The following is a 16,258-nucleotide window of genomic DNA, read 5'->3' as shown; positions in this document are numbered from 1 at the left end:
TTTGGCCTCAGGTCATATAACAGGGAGGAAGCACAGGGCCAACCCATCAACAGAAAATCGGATTAAAGATTTACTGAGCATGGCCCCGCCCACCAAAACAAGACCCAGTTTTCCCCCTCAGTCTCTCCCATCAGGAAGCTTCCATTAAAGGAGAGAATGTTTAAATTGTTATCTATATCCTGGAAGTTCCAGCCATTCTCAAGACCCAGAATCATCACCTTCAATGTTTAAGCCCAAGTAGACAACAGCCAGGGGCTTGCCAGGTGGCGTGATGGTGAAGAGTGCACCTGCCAGCAGGAGATGTGGGTTCAATCCCTGGGTGGGAAGATCCCCTGGAGAAGGAAATGGCAACCCATTCCAGTATTCTTGCCTGAAGAATTCCATGGACAGAGGAGCCAGGCGAGGTACTGTCTGCCATGGGGTCGCAAAGAGTCAGACACGACTGAGTAGCTGAGCACGAAGACAATGGCCAGCATGTCGTGCCAGCCTGCAGCTGACACTGGAGGGCCCAACCACTTGGATGGGCTTCCACGACTTCCGGTGGCCCCATGCAACCATCACAGTAACACGACTCTGCACTTTAAACAAGTTCACAGACTCAGGGAATGGAACAACATGAAGCAGAGTGAACAGAGAGAGACCCACACCTGGACACAAACACAATGAAAGCACAGACCAACAAGATGAAGACCTCGAGGAGCCAGAGAAAGACTCAGTCACACCATCAGCTCACTGCTCAAGACAACAGGAAGAGGCAGGAGACAGCGGGCCATGTCCTCAGAGCACTGAGAGAACACCTGTCCTAGAACTGGCTCCCAGCAGAACTACTTCTTTTAGATAAGGTGAAAACATGTATAAGGTGAGTAAAAACTCTGAGTTCATTATTAAGCAGTTTTCACTGGAAGGACTTCTAACTAAAGTTCCTACTAGAGAAAGAAGAACAATGATTTCCAAATGATGGCCTTCAATACCAGATGAATGGCTGATGTGACTGAAGAGCCACACTGTGTGAGGACGCACGCTGGGCCCTTCACAAGAGCACAGGGGCCAAAGGGACCCTCAGGCCCTAAAAGCCTCCTCTGTTGGGAAGAGCTGTAACACACTCCTCGAACACGACTGCAGTGACTTAGCAGCAGCAGCAGCAGAGTAGTTTAATGTAATTACTAAATATAAACAATGTATATGTTTCCAATTAAAGAAAAAATGCAACTTAAAATCAATAAAAACTTACTATATCAACTGAAAAATAGAAGAAAGATCTGAAGATAAAACTGATTGATCAGAGCAAGATGGCAGAAACCACCCAAAAAGGTTCATAATCACGGTAAACCTGACAAGACCAACGTCCAGTTGAAACAGGAAGGTTGGTGGGAGGAGCCTGTAACCCAGAACAGCAGCACCTGTGAAGACAATGTAGGCAGAGGCAGGGGTCCACCGAGGGGCCTCTGGAGGCGAGATGCCCACCCATTTGCTCTGTGAAATGCCGGAGGGGCTCTGGGGCTGGAGACAGCAGGTCTGCAGGGTTCTCACTGGAGAACAGGAACCATCTCGGACAAAAGACAAAGTCCTGCCGTCAGCACCAACCTCACGGGCAACCGCACTCAGCTGCTCCAGAGGCCGCAAGGCCCCTGTGCTCAGAACACCTGCCTCGTCTCCACGGGTGGACGACCAGCACCAGTGACCGAGGAGGTTCTCAATGTGCATACAAATTCAAAGCAAAGAGAAGGGACCTTTTGCAAACGCAAAGGAAACAGAGAGTGCAAGACGTGTAGAAAAGGTGAGCAAAGCGGGAGTCAGTACTCCTAAGGAGATAAGCAAGGAACTGTGTCCACTGAAAGAGAACAGCATGGGGCTGCCCTGGAGGTCCAGTGGTGAGGACTCCACTGCAGGGGGCACAGGTTTGATTCCTGGCCAGGGAACTAAGATCTTGCATCTCATGCAGTGCAGTCCCCACCAAAAGAGAACAGAATAGTATTTTTAAAGGAACAGTTTAAAAGAAAACAAATCTTAGAAACTACATATGGTAACCAAAATTAAAAACAAAGAAGATTGAGAGGTTGAGAGATAAAGTTGAGAAAATCTTTTTAAAGGAATAAAAAGACAAGGAGCTGGACAAGATAGAAAGATTATAACTAACAGGAGTCCTGGAGGCCGGGCTTCCCAGGTGGCCAGTGGTAAAGAATCTGCCATACGCAGAAGACGCAGGAAGATCCCATGGAGAAGGAAATGGCAGCCCATTCCAGTGTTCTTGCCTGAAAATTCCAGGGACAGAGGAGCCTGGCAAGCTACAGTCTGCCATGGGTTGCAAACGGTCAGACACGACTGAGTGACTGAGCATGCAGGAATGGGGACGGTAGGAGAAACCAAAACAGTGGGAATGAAGTTATCAGGGAAACAATCTTAACTTCTTCCTCAGAACCGAGAGACACGAAACACCAAGGCTATAGCAGCTCCCAGTGCCCGCCACAAGCAGCAAAGGGAGACACACGGAGGTTCCGCGTGGAGAGAAGACAGCATCGGTGAGCAGACTGCACGGAGCCTCTGCAGTGCCTGGAGGCCAGGGACAGCCGCGCAGCGCTCCGACAGCCGCAACCGGAGGCGCTTCCCCACCTGCAGGCTCACACACATAGTCGGGAGTCCAGGGCGCGGCCACAGTGTCTCCCAACAGGCAGACTCATGCCCTTTTTTTCACTGCTGTTGATGAAGTTATTTGCAGCAGTCTACAAAAACAAGATCCCAGACATGGGGGCGGGGAGGGGAGATGGGAAGCGGGGGGAGGAGGGGTCCGGGGTTAGGGGTCCAGGAGACGGAACTTATTAGGGCTTCCCTGAGAGCTTAGTTGGTAAAGAATCTGCCTGCAATGCAGGAGACCCCAGTTCAATTCCTGGGCCGGGAAGATCACCAGAAAAGGGATAGGCTACCCACTCCAGGATTCTTGGGCTTCCCTGGTGGCTCACCTGGTAAAGAATCCGCCTGCAAAGTGGGAGACCTGGGTTCGATCCCTAGGTTGGGAAGATCCCCTGGAGAAGGGAAAGGCTGTCCGCTCCAGTATTCTAACCTGAAGAATTCCACGGACTGTATAGTCCACAGGGTTGCAAAGTCAGACACGACAGAGCGACTTTCACTTTTCAGGAGACGGGAAGGGGGTGGGGGTAGCTCAGGAAATGGAAACCACTGCAGACAGAGACCAGGGCAGGGAAAGCACCAGGGACAAGGAGGAGCTCCAGACCTGGAACTGAGTTCTCCCTCCAGCCTGCAGCCAGGATCCCTGCTTTCCTCCCAGACAGGATGCCCCCAACAGCACCAGAAGCCCCAGCCACAGGCTCCTCTGAGCTTCAGCGGGCCTGGGTGCAGAGGAGGGGGCCTCTTGAGACAGAGACCTATGAGCTACAAAGAAAAGCACCTGCCCCACCTGGAATTGTAAGACGACCCGCCTGCAGCTCCCGGAGCCTCAGGCAGACAGCGGACCAGCCTTGGCAGGACGCCCCACAGGTCATGCACCCCTGGGCCCCACAGACCCAGATCTCCCCCAACTCTGCTGAGACCAGGCCCTGAGGGCACAGACTCCGTGCCTCCAGCTGTGGGGACCTCGGCTGCTCGCTCAGGGGCACGTGGACCCACCCACCCACCAGGAAGAGACAGGCAGGGCCGGCACTCAGCCACCCTCCCGTCCATTCAGGTGAAGAGGTGCAGGGGATGGGGGGTGTCCCTACCCGGTGCTGGGACAGAGTGTGGGAGTGAGGGGGACAGGCCACACGTGGGACAGCCAGGCCAGGGGCGCCTGCCGGGACAGGGGACGCTTCAGAGCAAAGGGCTGGGCACCTGCCACCTCCTGTGTGACGACGCAGAAAACACTTCATTGTACAAAACTCCCCAATAGGCTTTAATGGTGAAAAAAACCCACAAAGTCAGTCCCAGCGAGGCAGGGGAGGTACTCCTTTAGAACTCAAAGTCTTCACCCACCATGTCAAGTGCCCAGGTGAGCTTCTCCCTCTGGGTCTTGTAGACCTTCTCCACAGGCACCTCAGACTTCTTACGCCTGTCCAGAGGAGAGGGGGTTCTTGGGGGCTGGGTACGGAGGCCAGGGCGCCAGGCTACCTGACCTGCTTCTGGCACGGCCATCGGGGGCTGAGGGACAGGGGCCAGTGTCCCCGGGGCAGCCCAGGTGGCCTCCGAGTACGGCACCTGGGAAACGCCCATGGGGCACACGGGCGACCCCGCCACCACATCCCTGTGGGTGGGGCAGCTCAGGGTCCTTCCACAGCCCAGAGCCCTCAGGCAGACAGGACCAATGACCAGGTTTGCCATCAGACACACCAGCCAGCCAGCCAGGTCCAGTCACAGGAAAGACCTGTGCTGACCCCAGGGCCCTGGGGACTGAACTGGGGCCACTCAGGGGTCCAGTCCCTCCTCCAGGTCACGCACCAGGTGACGCCAATCCGGGGGTCTAGGCAGATGAGCTCGGAGGTGCCCAGGGCCACCTGCTTACTCCCCTCCTTGTCTGTGGCCTGCGTGCTCACTCTCAGCAGCTGCTCCTCCAGCTTCTCCAGCAGCCGCCCCCTCTTCTCCAGGGAGCTAGCAGAAGCAGGAGGGGCCGGCCCCCGCGCTGGCATCGCCCCGCTCTGCTCAGGGCCCGGCAAGCCCAGTGTTGGGGGAGGGCTCGCTGTCCCCCACGGCCCTCCACCGTCTCCAGGGTGAGCTCCACGGGACCGGGACTCAGGGACGCCCACCCTCGGGACGGAGTGGGGACCCTCCATCCAGGCCTGACAGCACAGGAAGTGAAGTACGAAGCACACGGAAAAGGGGGCAGAGGACAGGATCAAGTGTCTGTGAGGCTCAGCGCTTACTCCCAGCACCTTAGAGAAAGGCTGATGCATCGAAGCAGGATGCAGCTCTCCACCCCACAGGCCCGTCCTGAGCCGTCCATGCGGTGCCCCGCAGATGGTGCGGGGCAGACACCCAACACCCACACGCACTTCAGCCCCGGGCCTTGTCCCAGGGACTCAGGCCCAATCCACCCGGACCCGTGTGGAAGGACCGTGTGTGGGGAACACCCCCACCAAGGCCCGGGCAGCCCCATCAGATGCTGCCGTGGGAGCCAAGACGGCGCCTGTCCCAGGCTGTGGACGGGGTGGGCTGCAGGCCCAGACACGCTATGTGGCAGCTGCCAGAGGCCAAGAGGCAGCTGCTGACGCCACCGAGAGGGCTGGCAGGCGGGGGTAGGGGCGCCGGGTACACGAGTGTCATGGAAGACACGCAGTCCGCCAGCGGCTGCCCGAAGAGCCTCGCTTGCCACTGAACAGAACACCCTCGGACCCAACGGCTGGCGTTCTCACTTGCACCCTGTGACTGCAAGCGCCCGTGCGCACCTGAGGACACCTTCGTGCTATAAAGCAGCCACGGTGGCAGGGAAAAGGGGCACCACCAGAAACAGGGGCACAGACGGGAACCACGGGCGGCAGGGCCTGGCAGAGTGGGCCGGCTCTTGGGGGATACCACAAGGCTCCGACCCAACAGGGACACGGGCAAAGCCACCACCCAGTGATTTAAAACTGCCCACAAAGAACGGCCTGAGCCCAGAGGCCTTCACTGGTGAACTCTACCGAGTAGCTAAAGAAGAATTAACTCCAGCAACTCTTCACAAACGGTCACAGACGAACGGACAGCAGAGAAGGGACAACTTCCCAAGCCCCTCCAAGACTGGTGCCTCCCCAACACTGGGCCAGGGGCTGGGGGCTGTCTGAGGTGGCTGCACCTCAGAACCCTGTGAACGAGCCTCTGAAGGACAGGACCACGCAGCCTGGTGCTTCTCCCCTGCACTTCTGGGCTGCTCTACCTCTGGGTACAAGTGTAGTGTGTGCTAGATCACCAAGTATGACCGGAAAAGACAACCAGAGAACTGGGAAGGGAAGAGAAGGTTCAGCCCGACTCAGGTGGGCTGGGCCCTCCAGACACTCGCCTCTGGGACCTGCCGTCCCCTCGGGATGTGTGGTCAGCCCCCGCCTCCTGCAGCTCTGTCTTGGCCTCAGCCACCTGCTGCTCCTTCGCCTCTATACTCTTGCCCCACCTGGTCCACCCCAGAGACCAGCGTCCATAGCCTGTCGGCCCCACGCCCTGAAAGGGTGCCCATCTGCCCAGTCAGGGTGCCAGAGCACTGGCCCTGATCAATTACTCTGTGGCCAGGGGACAGGGTGAGGCCAAGGTGCCCCAGACACACAGCCTTCTCCCCCAGACCCGGCCCCTGCTCCACTGACCTCCTTCCTGGACCAGAGGCCCTTCCACACCACTAGGCCGCACAGGCAGCATCTGGCCCCCTCACCCCGAGCCAGCTCTCCCCTACTGGCAGCCCTGAGTGTCCTGAGCACCTCCGAGGGCCACACAGCCCCAGGGAAGATGGGGGAATGCACGGCCACCCTCAGAGGCCCTCCGCGGTGCCCCCCGCACACCGGGGACTGAAGCATCTGCGCTGACTTCTCAAAGGTCTTAGGCGTTGTGCACTGATGGTTGCAGAGAAAGTCAACAGCCCGGTTTGCTCAGTTGTAAGACAGAAGTTTGGCAGCTACGCTGTCTTCAGCTGGAAAACGGGGGTCAGGAAGTAGCAGCCAGGACCACCCAAGTAAGCATGTGCCCAGGAAGCCCACCCCCCGTGAGGGCCTTGCAGGTGGGACTCAGGAGAAGGACCTGGGCCCAAGGCCTCACGGCAGGGGCCTCGCCAGACCCCACCTCCACGAGAGTTGGGATGAGGGGCCCAGAGAGGCCACAGCACTTGGACGGTGGGGCAGCAGGGGCGGAGGCAGCAGGAAGAGGGTTCCCACACCCCAGGGGGCCGTGCAGAGCCGGGGGTTGCCTCAAGCCTGACTCAGCAGGGGAGCGGATGGGAGACTGGGCAGGGGCCCGTGGGGGGCTCGGTTTGGGGCCCCTGACCCATTCCCTCAGGCTAAGCGAGCTACACTCCACCCCGGTCACTGACCACATGGCTCTCCTACCAGCCCAGCAGCCAGGCACCAGCACACGAGCAGGTGCCCTCTCCCCACACAGACAGCCGCTGTCCTCGGGGCAGCGCTTGCAGCTGCCCCTGCAGCATGACGCTGGTGTTGTAGGTCCGGAACACCCTGGCCGTCAGGCCATCCGTCGGGTCCTGCAGGTGCCTATTCAGGCTGGCAGTCTGAAGGTGGCGGGGAGGGTGGGGCTCAGCACGTGGCTTCCTTGGGGACAGTCTCACAGCGCTCCTCCCAGGCCCTGCCCCCGGCTCCTGGGTGGGACAGAACCGCCAGTGAGATGGAGGGCCCTCGGCCTTTGTGTGCAAGAGAAGGTGCCAGCCAGTGCTCACGCTCGCCCCCCTTGTCAGACCAGCCATTGGGTCACCCTGTCGGCACCGCTTACGGTCAGCCTGTCAAAGAGCTAGTCCCGGGGCCTTTGTTGTCCATGAACAGCTGCAGGTTCCTGTACACTTGCAGCGAAGGAAAGACACTGTTACCGAGGTGCCCTCGTCCCCAGGCAGGAAGGAGCCTCCTGAGGATGAGCAGAGTCAAATGAGGGCCCCAGATGGACGTCTGCACGACGGGTCCCGGCTTCTCCTGGAGCAGGCAGAGCCATGTGGGGTCACATGCCGTGTGTCACGGCTGCCCTAGCCAGGCCGGCGCCACCCCCGTCCCCGCACGTCCACAGGCGGCCCCACATCCACAGTCACACTCGTCTGATGACGCAGGGCACCCAGGGACATCCACAGCCCCTTGGCCCCATCCCCTGCACCCTTGCTTCCCTCCCTGTCCTTCTGAGCGAGCGTGAACACCCTCCTCCTGTGTCTCCAGCCAGCCCCGCACTGCGTGTGTCCCACGGGGCTGGACACCCGGCAGCAAGCTCCCGAGTGACCAGGACGGCCCACGTCCCCCAACCCGGTCAGTGCCTGAGCAGAGGGCCCAGCCCTCGCCCTCTGCCCCGTGTATATGCATGAAGGCACGGCCACCGGGAAGGGCCTCACCGCTCACAGCCTGACTCCAGCCTCCAGACCCATTTACAAGGAGGTTTCACCAGAGCAGCTCCGTGGAGACACGACAGCAGCGACGGCTTCTGTCACTGAGGCCCCAGTCCCCGGACAGCACTCCCTTTCCTCCCACTGATGCACGCCCGAGCTGACTTCAGATGCCCGGCACCCACTCCTGAGGGGGCGTTCCTCTGTCGCCTCAAGAGTCTCCCCAGATTCCCTGCTCTGTGCTCAGGCAGCCCGTCTGCACGTGAGGCGCGTGCAAGGTACAAGTGAGGCACGCGTGAGGCGCGCGGTCAGTGTCAGGTCTGCTCTTGCTGAGACGTGGGCCCACCCAGACAGAGGCTGATGCCGTACGGCTTGCCACTTCAGAAGGGGTGGGAATTCTGACTTCCCTTCAGACACGTGTGTACACCAGCAACTTACCACTCCCAGCTGGACCCATCGCTCCATCAGCAGGGGCATGGCGCTGAGCTCACAGGCTCAACCCCTGAACCCTGTCATTCACAGAGGGGACCCCGGAGACACTGCCAGTGGCCACACCCAGCCACGTGCCCAACAACCACAAGACGTTTCCCAGATGTGCTGGGAAAAGTGTGTGTGCTGGACTGAGCAGTGTCCCCTCAAAATTCACGTGCTTCTCAGAACCCCAGAACGTGAGGTTTTGGGAAACAGGGTCTCTGCAGGTGCACTTAGTTAAAACAAAGTCACAGTGGGGTGGGGTGGGGTGGGCCCTAAACCCCCAGGGCCCCGTCCTCACGTAAGGAGACAGATGTGGTGATGACGGAGCAGACGCTGCAGTGACGCAGCCTTGAGTCCAGGTGGACGGGCACCTCCAGACACCAGGGGAGCCGGGAAGGACCCTGCGCAGAGCTGCAGAGGGCACATGGCCCCGCCAGCAGCCTGCTCTTGACCCGGCCTCTCACACACCGCCCTCGCCCCCAGGACAGCAGCAGTGGCGGGCCCAATCCAGGCTGCGGGCCTTCCTGTGACTCTAGAGGCTCCGCTGGCTCAGCCGGGGCTGGCCTGCAAGGCAGACCCTGCCGCCAAGCCTGACCAGCCAGGCTAGCGGCCACTGGAGGAGAGCACCCAGACGGAGCAGCGAACTCACCCCGGCACACCACCCACCGCCCTCACCAGGCACTCACCAGCTTCTCCACCAGCACTCTGTTGTAGGAGCGGATCGAATCCTTCCCCAGGAAGTCAAACTCCACAACGTCCGGGGAGCCGCTGGCCTCTGGGTACAGCTGTAAGTGCTCCACACGGAGGGAGCAGCAGCCACCAAGTCCGCCGCCCTCCTCCCCGTTCCCGGTCTGCAGCGCCAGCCGGGCGGACCCCCATCAGGGCATGGCGCATGTGCCCTTGGGGACACACGCACAGACGGGCACACGCCCGCCCCTCCCCCGGCCCAGGGCACCGGCTCAGAACACAGAAGGCCCACTGTCCACCCCCGTCCATCTAACCCAGCCTTTGCTACCAACCAGAGCACCGTAAGGAGCCCGGGGGAGGCTCAGGAACCCCCGCACCTTGTTGATGAAGTAAAGGGCCACAGCGCGCTGTCTGGTCCTCATCTCTGGAGACGTCCCGGCGGTCCGGTACTGGGAACAGATCTTGCCCACAGCGCCTTTCAAGCGCCAAGCCGCCTCGTACTTCCCCCAGTCTCTCTCCCCGCAAAAAAGGAGCAAGGAGCCCCCTTCAAACAGGGAACTGCTGACTCTCCTCCTGGGCCCCCTCTTAACCTGCTCCACTCAGGGCAGGCAAGCAGACTCCAAACTCAGTTAAAGACGGCGTAAACTTAAATTCCTTATTTTTTAAGACCAATGGCCACTGGACACACTGTGATTCCAAAACTGGCCAGTGAATGCCTACGATCTCAGGGACTCCCTGCCTAAGTGGCCGGGCTAGGCCAGGGAAAGCAAGGTCACACCCGGCGCACCTTCAGCTTGCAGCCGGGGTTCAGCGTGACGTACTTGATGAAGTTCTGCACGTTCTCCGTCCATGCTGCCAGCCACATGACTGTGCAGTCGCACCCGACCTCCTTCCACTGGGGGCCAGCTGGGGGCTCAGGTACTGTGGAGTCCCTGCAGAAGGAGAGCCACCCAAATCCAACGATCAGGACCCCGACACACCAGCCAGACGCCCTCTTCTCCAACGGCCGTGGGTACCGCCAGTGCTAAGTCCGTCTCAGAGCCATCTTGTTGCCCAAGCCGCTCCCTTGTGCCACCACCCCTGGCCCTCAGCTCCTGCCCATGACAGGCTCCTTCAGAGCTGCCCCGGGGGTGAACCCCATGTGTTGCGAGCCATGGCAGCTGCAAGGGTCACAGGTGGCCCTGCACGCCCGACAGGCCTGGGCTCCTAGGGTGCACCTGCCGGCCCAGCTCGGCTGTGACCCCTGCAGTGGAAGGACAGGAGCTCCTGCACGCCTGTCACCACTTGAACCATGGAAAACCGTTCAAAGTACATAGACGTGTGCTCCCAGTGGGGTAGAATCTCAAGCGTGGGGTAGGGTGACGAGGGCTGGTTCAGCAAACAGCACCCAGGCTGCTGTGGACACGTTCCTCTGCAGGGAAGGCGCCCTCCAGTCCACCCCACAGAGCCTGGAGTGACGGTGGGACACCCTGCGTCAGGCCCCTTCCCAGGTGAGAAAGTGAGAGTTGCTCAGTCCTGTCTGACTCTTTGTGACCCCATGGACTATTCAGTCCCTGGAATTCTCCAGACCAGAATACTGGAGTGGGTAGCCTTTCTGTTCTCCAGGGGATCTTCCCAACCCAGGGACTGAACCCAGGTCTCCTGCTTTGCAGGCGGATTCTTTACTATCTGAGCCACCAGGGAAGCCCAAGAATCCTGGAGTGGGTAGCCTATCCCTTCTCCACCAGATCTTCCCAACGCAGGAATCAAACCGGGGGCTCCTGCATTGCAGGAGGATTCTTTACCAGCTGAGCCACCAGGGAAGCCCCCTCCCAGGTGAGGGGCGGGGCCACGGGCATCTGCTGCAGTTGATGACTACGTCCTCCGGCAGGACCCTCCTCTTCAGCCTCTCCATCTTGGGGTGGTCGCCCCGGCCTCGGACTGACCAGGGGCTCTGTCTTGAAACTGCCAATCTTCTCGCGGTGCCCATCTAAAATAGAGCAGCCAAACTCTTGCTGAAGTTTTTCCTCCTCTTCTTTGAGCTTCTGCATTAATAAAACACCATGTCGGCCTTAGTGGTGAAGAGACAGGACGCTTGCCACGTGAGCAGGACTAGTCAGAGCCCCTTCACCGCTGCAGCAGCCTGCGCAGCCCAGCGAGGAAGCAGGCCCAGCACAGGGCGTGGCCGTGACGGTCCGCTGTCACCGCGAGTGGGAAGTACGGGCCCGCTGGTCCTTACGGCAGGGTCGCTGCTCCACGTGCTCCAGGTGGACACAGCACTTCTTAAATACGTCCAGGTTAGGGGCACATAACTCAAAATCAGCTGAGAATAACAGAGCGGAATCAAAGTCCCCTTCACCACTCTCTCTTGGGGCTCATCTAGAAAAATCCCTCAGGAGCGGTTTTTGTGAGAGATGGGGTCGTTTTCTGCACCACCAGCTGCCTCCCACACGAGACCCCAGAAGCCCAAGCCAGACTGAGCCCTGGGGCAGCCTGACCTGCTTCTCCTCCCTGGACAGGGCCTTCTGGGAAGCAGTCTTGTCCACAGAGTCTGTGGATCTCCGTGAAGTCACACCTGTCCAGGTGCTTGATGACCCTCCCCTCTTCTGCTGTCATTTCCTACACGAAACCATATACTCCCATCATCTAACGCAGGCAAGGGTCACACAGGCAGTGGGGACCCTCTCCCTCTGCGGCGGGGGTCCCACTCCACAGGGAATGGTGATGTCCCAGAAGCAGGAGGAACAGACACCAAGGCCACCCTGACCGGCAGCCTCTGCAACTGTCCCCCAAGAGAGCCCCTTCAGGTAGCTGCCCAGGCGTGTAGGCAGTGAGCTGAGGTGCCAGAGCTTCCTCCCAGTGGCCCTGAGTTGGGCCACGTGGCTGCATCCGAAGAACGGTCCCCACCAGCTACCGTGTGGACTGCACGGCACTAACGGGCCCTTCACTCACTGTGAGTGTAGGCGGCCTGCCACCCCACAAGTGGTGGGAACACGCACGTGCTTGGCAGCCCCTAATTCAGCCACACACACACACACACAGCCCGTGGCCCAGCCATCCCCTAGGCACCTGTGGAGAAGGGGGTGCACGGCCCCAGAGCGCCCTGTGAAGCACCCCGGTGCCCAGCAGCCAGAAAAGGCACACAAGTGGCCCCAGGGCCTGGCCTGGAGCAGCCGGACGGCCCGGGTGCAGAGTCCACAGGCAAAGCCAAGGCGGGTGCAGGTGTGCACAGACCACCCCGCACCTCGTCTTCAAAGAGCTTCCCGGCGGGCAGGAAATGCCCCTCCGGGCCCCCCACAGCCTCCCTCTCCCAAGCCTGGCTCTGCCTGCCCCTGCAGGGGCAGCAGAGAGGGGAAGGCGGGCCAGCGTCTGGTAGCCCGAGACCAGGGCCACGCAGGGCGTACCTTCCGCCAGTCACTGAAGAAGTTGTTTTGGAAGACTTCTTTTGTATACTCACGATCCAACTTTTTCCCATAAAACGTAGCAACCTCCTCTGCTGCTAAGCTCACATTAAGGGCTTCCCTGCAGACGTGGGAAGATACGCGGATGCAGGGGGCTGGCCCTCACCCTGCTGCGCACAGCGTCCTGCCCTTTAAATCACTCTTTGTTACACACATTGTGCTGTATCAGGTTATACACTCGCCAAGACCACGGAGCTCTGATTTTTTAAATTCCGAAGCACACGCTCAATTTAAGAAGACGATCACACCTGAGCATCCTGGAGCACGTGCCAGGCCCCTGCAGAAGGCAGCCACAGGTGCTACATTTGTCCTGCTTTAATGATTTACTGAGAAGCGAAAAGCAGAGGAGAAAAGGAAAGATATAAGCATCTGAATGCAGAGTTCCAAAGAATAGCAAGGAGAGAAAAGAAAGCCTTCCTCAGTGATCAATGCAAAGAAATAGAGGAAAACAACAGAATGGGAAAGACTAGAGATCTCTTCAAGAAAATTAGAGATACCAAGGGAACATTTCATGCAAAGATGGTCTCTATAAAGGACAGAAATGGTATGGACCAAACAGAAGCAGAAGATATTAAGAAGAGGTGGCAAGGATACACAGGAGAACTACAAAAAAGAGCTTCACAACCCAGATAATCACAATGGTGTGATGACTCACCTAGAACCAGACATCCTGGAATGGGAAGGCAAGTGGGCCTTAGAAAGCATCACTACGAACAAAGCTAGTGGAGGTGATGGAATTCCAGTTGAGCTATTTCAAATCCTGAAAGATGATGCTGTGAAAGTGCTGCACTCAATATGCCAGCAAATTTGGAAAACTCAGCAGTGGCCACAGGACTGGAAAAGGTCAGTTTTCATTCCAATCCCAAAGAAAGGCAATGCCAAAGAATGCTCAAACTACCGCACAATTGCACTCATCTCACATGCTAGTAAAGTAATGCTCAAAATTCTCCAAGCCAGGCTTCAGCAATACGTGAACTGTGAATTTCCAGATGTTCAAGCTGGTTTTAGAAAAGGCAGAAGAACAAGAGATCAAATTGCCAACATCTGCTGGATCCTCAAAAAAGCAAGAGAGTTCCAGAAAAATATCTATTTCTGCTTTATTGACTATGCCAAAGCCTTTGACTGTGTGGATCACAATAAACTGTGGAAAATTCTGAAAGAGATGGGAATACCAGACCACCTGACCTGCCTCTTGAGAAACCTATATACAGGTCAGGAAGCAACAGTTAGAACTGGACATGGAACAACAGACTGGTTCCAAATAGGAAAAGGAGTACATCAAGGCTGTATATTGTCACCCTGCTTATTTAATTTATATGCAGAGTACATCATGAGAAATGCTGGGCTGGAAGAAGCACAAGCTGGAATCAAGATTGCTCGGAGAAATATCAATAACCTCAGATATGCAGATGACACCACCCTTATGGCAGAAAGTGAAGAGGAACTAAAAAGCCTCTTGATGAAGGTGAAAGAGGAGAGTGAAAAAGCTGGCTTAAAGCTCAACGTTCAGAAAACGAAGATCATGGCATCCGGTGTCATCTCTTCATGGCAAATAGATGGGGAAACAATGGAAACAGTGACAGACTCTATTTTGGGGGGCTCCAAAATCACTGCAGATGGTGACTGCAGCCATGAAATTAAAAGACGCTTACTCCTTGGAAGGAAAGTTATGACCAACCTAGATAGCATATTGAAAAGCAGGGACATTACTTTGCCAACAAAGGTCCATCTAGTCAAGGCTATGGTTTTTCCAATGGTCACCTATGGACTGTGAAGAAAGCTGAGCACTGAAGACTTGATGCTTTTGAACTGTGGTGTTGGAGAAGACTCTTGAGAGTCCCTTGGACTGCAAGGAGGTCCAACCAGTCCATCCTAAAGGAGATCAGTCCTGGGTGTTCATTGGAAGGACTGATGCTAAAGCTGAAACTCCAGTACTTTGGCCACCTCATGCAAAGAATTGACTCATTGGGAAAGACCCTGATGCTGGGAGGGATGGGGGCAGGAGGAGAAGGGGACGACAGAGGATGAGATGGCTGGATGGCATCACCGACTCAATGGACGTGAGTCTGAGTGAACTCTGGCAGTTGGTGATGGACAGGGAGGCCTGGTGTGCTGTGATTCATGGGGTCACAAAGAGTCGGACACGACTGAGCGACCGAACCGAATTGAATGATTTACTTTGCTGCTACGCTCACGTCGAAGTTTCCAGATCAACAACACCTGCAGTGTGAGGATGCACATCACCACTTAACAGAAGCAAAACTAAAGGCTCCAGAGCAGACGTGTGATTAACTGTAGCAGCTGCAGCCTTTAAACACCTTCCCGTTTGCCCAGTGACTTCCAACATTTTACTCTGAGCGCCGGCACTAGGGACAGCTCAGTGGAGAAGAGGGTCCAGCTCAGGAGCATGACGGCCGGTGCGGGGAGGGCCTTCACCACGGAGTTCTCTCCGCCGTTGTGCGTTTGAGAACTTTTATCACAGAACGTTGGAAAAATAAATACAAATACACATTAGTTTGATGGTAAGAAGGAGGCAGTCATGATAAAAGAACACAGTTCTTCCCCAAACTAGCTTCTGAAGAAAAGGTGAAGACGACAGAACCAGGCCCAAGGGGCTCAGTTACTGCCCTGCTAGCATCCGCCTCCCCACAGCTGGGCCGCCCAGGTGCCCTTAAGGGGCAGAGCTGGTTCTGACAGCCATGGAACCTAGTCTAGCTCTGGAAAACAGATTCTAAACCGAAACCTACATCAACGGCTTTGCAGGGGTCAAGGAAAAGAGGTGGCTGCGTGTGTGTGCTGGCTGAGCGTCCCCCAGGGACAGGTTCCTGCAACCCAGCAGGAACCCGGGGGTCACCACGGGTCACCAGGCCCCCAAGCAGGCAAGTGATGCAAAAGCCCCAGCGAAAGAGCAGAGGGCACCAGAGGTCTCCCTGAGGCGGTGCCTTGCAGGAGCCGGGAAAGCCTGCCAGCGACCAGGTGTGAACCACAGACTTGGAAGTGACCTAGCCTGGCTCGAGGTACACGGGTCAGCCTGGCCCCAGGTGGGAGAGCCACCGACAGAGCAGGCCTAGGTGGCCAGTTACCGGATGCTGAAGGCGGCCCTACCCACGGCCACTTGAGCCGCCGGGGCGGTCCTCACCGTCGTAGAAGGAACTCCCTCAGGAAGGGGCTCTTAGGGGGCCGCGAACCACGGCCCTCTGTGCTCCAGCTGCGTCCACTTCACGCCGCCCGGGCTCTTCTCCTCTTCCCTCCTGGAGGACACGCTAGAACATTCCCACACTCACACTGCGCACAGGCCCTCCTCGCAGCCCCGTAGACCCCACCCCCGGCTGAATCAGGCGAGGGGCCAGGTCTCCCTGCTGGGGGCGGGGCGCCGGGATGGACCCTGCCCGGCCTCAGGCCACGCCCCTCTTTAAACAACCCACCGCATCTCCCAGGCCCAAAGGGAGGAGTCCCAGGGGACTCCTCCTACTTGCGCAACTACTTGTCCAACCTACTTGTCCAACCTGCTTGCGCAAAGTTGACAACCGCAACTCGAAGCTTTTTCTTGGAATGCATCTACTGAGGGTGCTCCAGCGAAAGGACCACTACAACCCTGCCAGGCTTCACACTCGGGCCTCATCCCTCTGTTCCCCGGACGCTCCCTCCCCGCCCCCAGCAGGGCCCGAGCCCCCAGAGGCAGACT

At 57.9% G+C, this 16,258-nt stretch overlaps 1 protein-coding gene across 2 annotated transcripts; it reads right to left on the bottom strand.

Annotated features, from left to right (window-relative positions):
- Positions 1–3,954: 3,954 nt before the first annotated feature.
- LOC113903919 (DNA topoisomerase I, mitochondrial-like) lies at positions 3,955–16,022 on the bottom strand. Of its 2 annotated transcripts, XM_027560609.1 has the most exons (5): positions 15,713–16,021; positions 10,918–11,102; positions 9,921–10,065; positions 9,133–9,582; positions 3,955–4,039 (listed from the first exon to the last, which is right to left on the bottom strand). In XM_027560609.1, exons 2-4 carry the CDS (start codon positions 11,100–11,102, stop codon positions 9,406–9,408), a joined length of 507 nt encoding a protein of 168 aa, XP_027416410.1. In that variant the 5' UTR covers positions 15,713–16,021; the 3' UTR covers positions 3,955–4,039; positions 9,133–9,405. The 2 variants fall into 2 exon arrangements, 1 of the variants encoding a protein (XP_027416410.1); XR_003514343.1 differs by having other exon boundaries at positions 9,133–10,065; positions 10,918–11,157; positions 15,713–16,022.
- Between the last annotated feature and the right edge of the window lie 236 nt (positions 16,023–16,258).

The sequence above is a fragment of the Bos indicus x Bos taurus genome, chromosome 14, assembly GCF_003369695.1.
Source record: "Bos indicus x Bos taurus breed Angus x Brahman F1 hybrid chromosome 14, Bos_hybrid_MaternalHap_v2.0, whole genome shotgun sequence".
NCBI lineage: Eukaryota > Metazoa > Chordata > Mammalia > Artiodactyla > Bovidae > Bos > Bos indicus x Bos taurus.
Note: the sequence above shows the minus strand (reverse complement) of the source record. Positions and strands in the feature narration are given on the sequence as shown.

Excerpts from the sequence above, each read along its gene's own strand:
- LOC113903919 (XM_027560609.1), bottom strand. The coding sequence starts at position 11,102 with ATGGGCACCGCGAGAAGATTGGCAGTTTCAAGACAGAGCCCCTGGTCA. Across the intron at positions 10,066-10,917 it reads CTTCCCTGGTGGCTCAGCTG|GGACTCCACAGTACCTGAGC; the intron begins GTAAAGAATCCT and ends CTCCTTCTGCAG. Across the intron at positions 9,583-9,920 it reads ACCCCGGCTGCAAGCTGAAG|TACCGGACCGCCGGGACGTC; the intron begins GTGCGCCGGGTG and ends ATCTGTTCCCAG.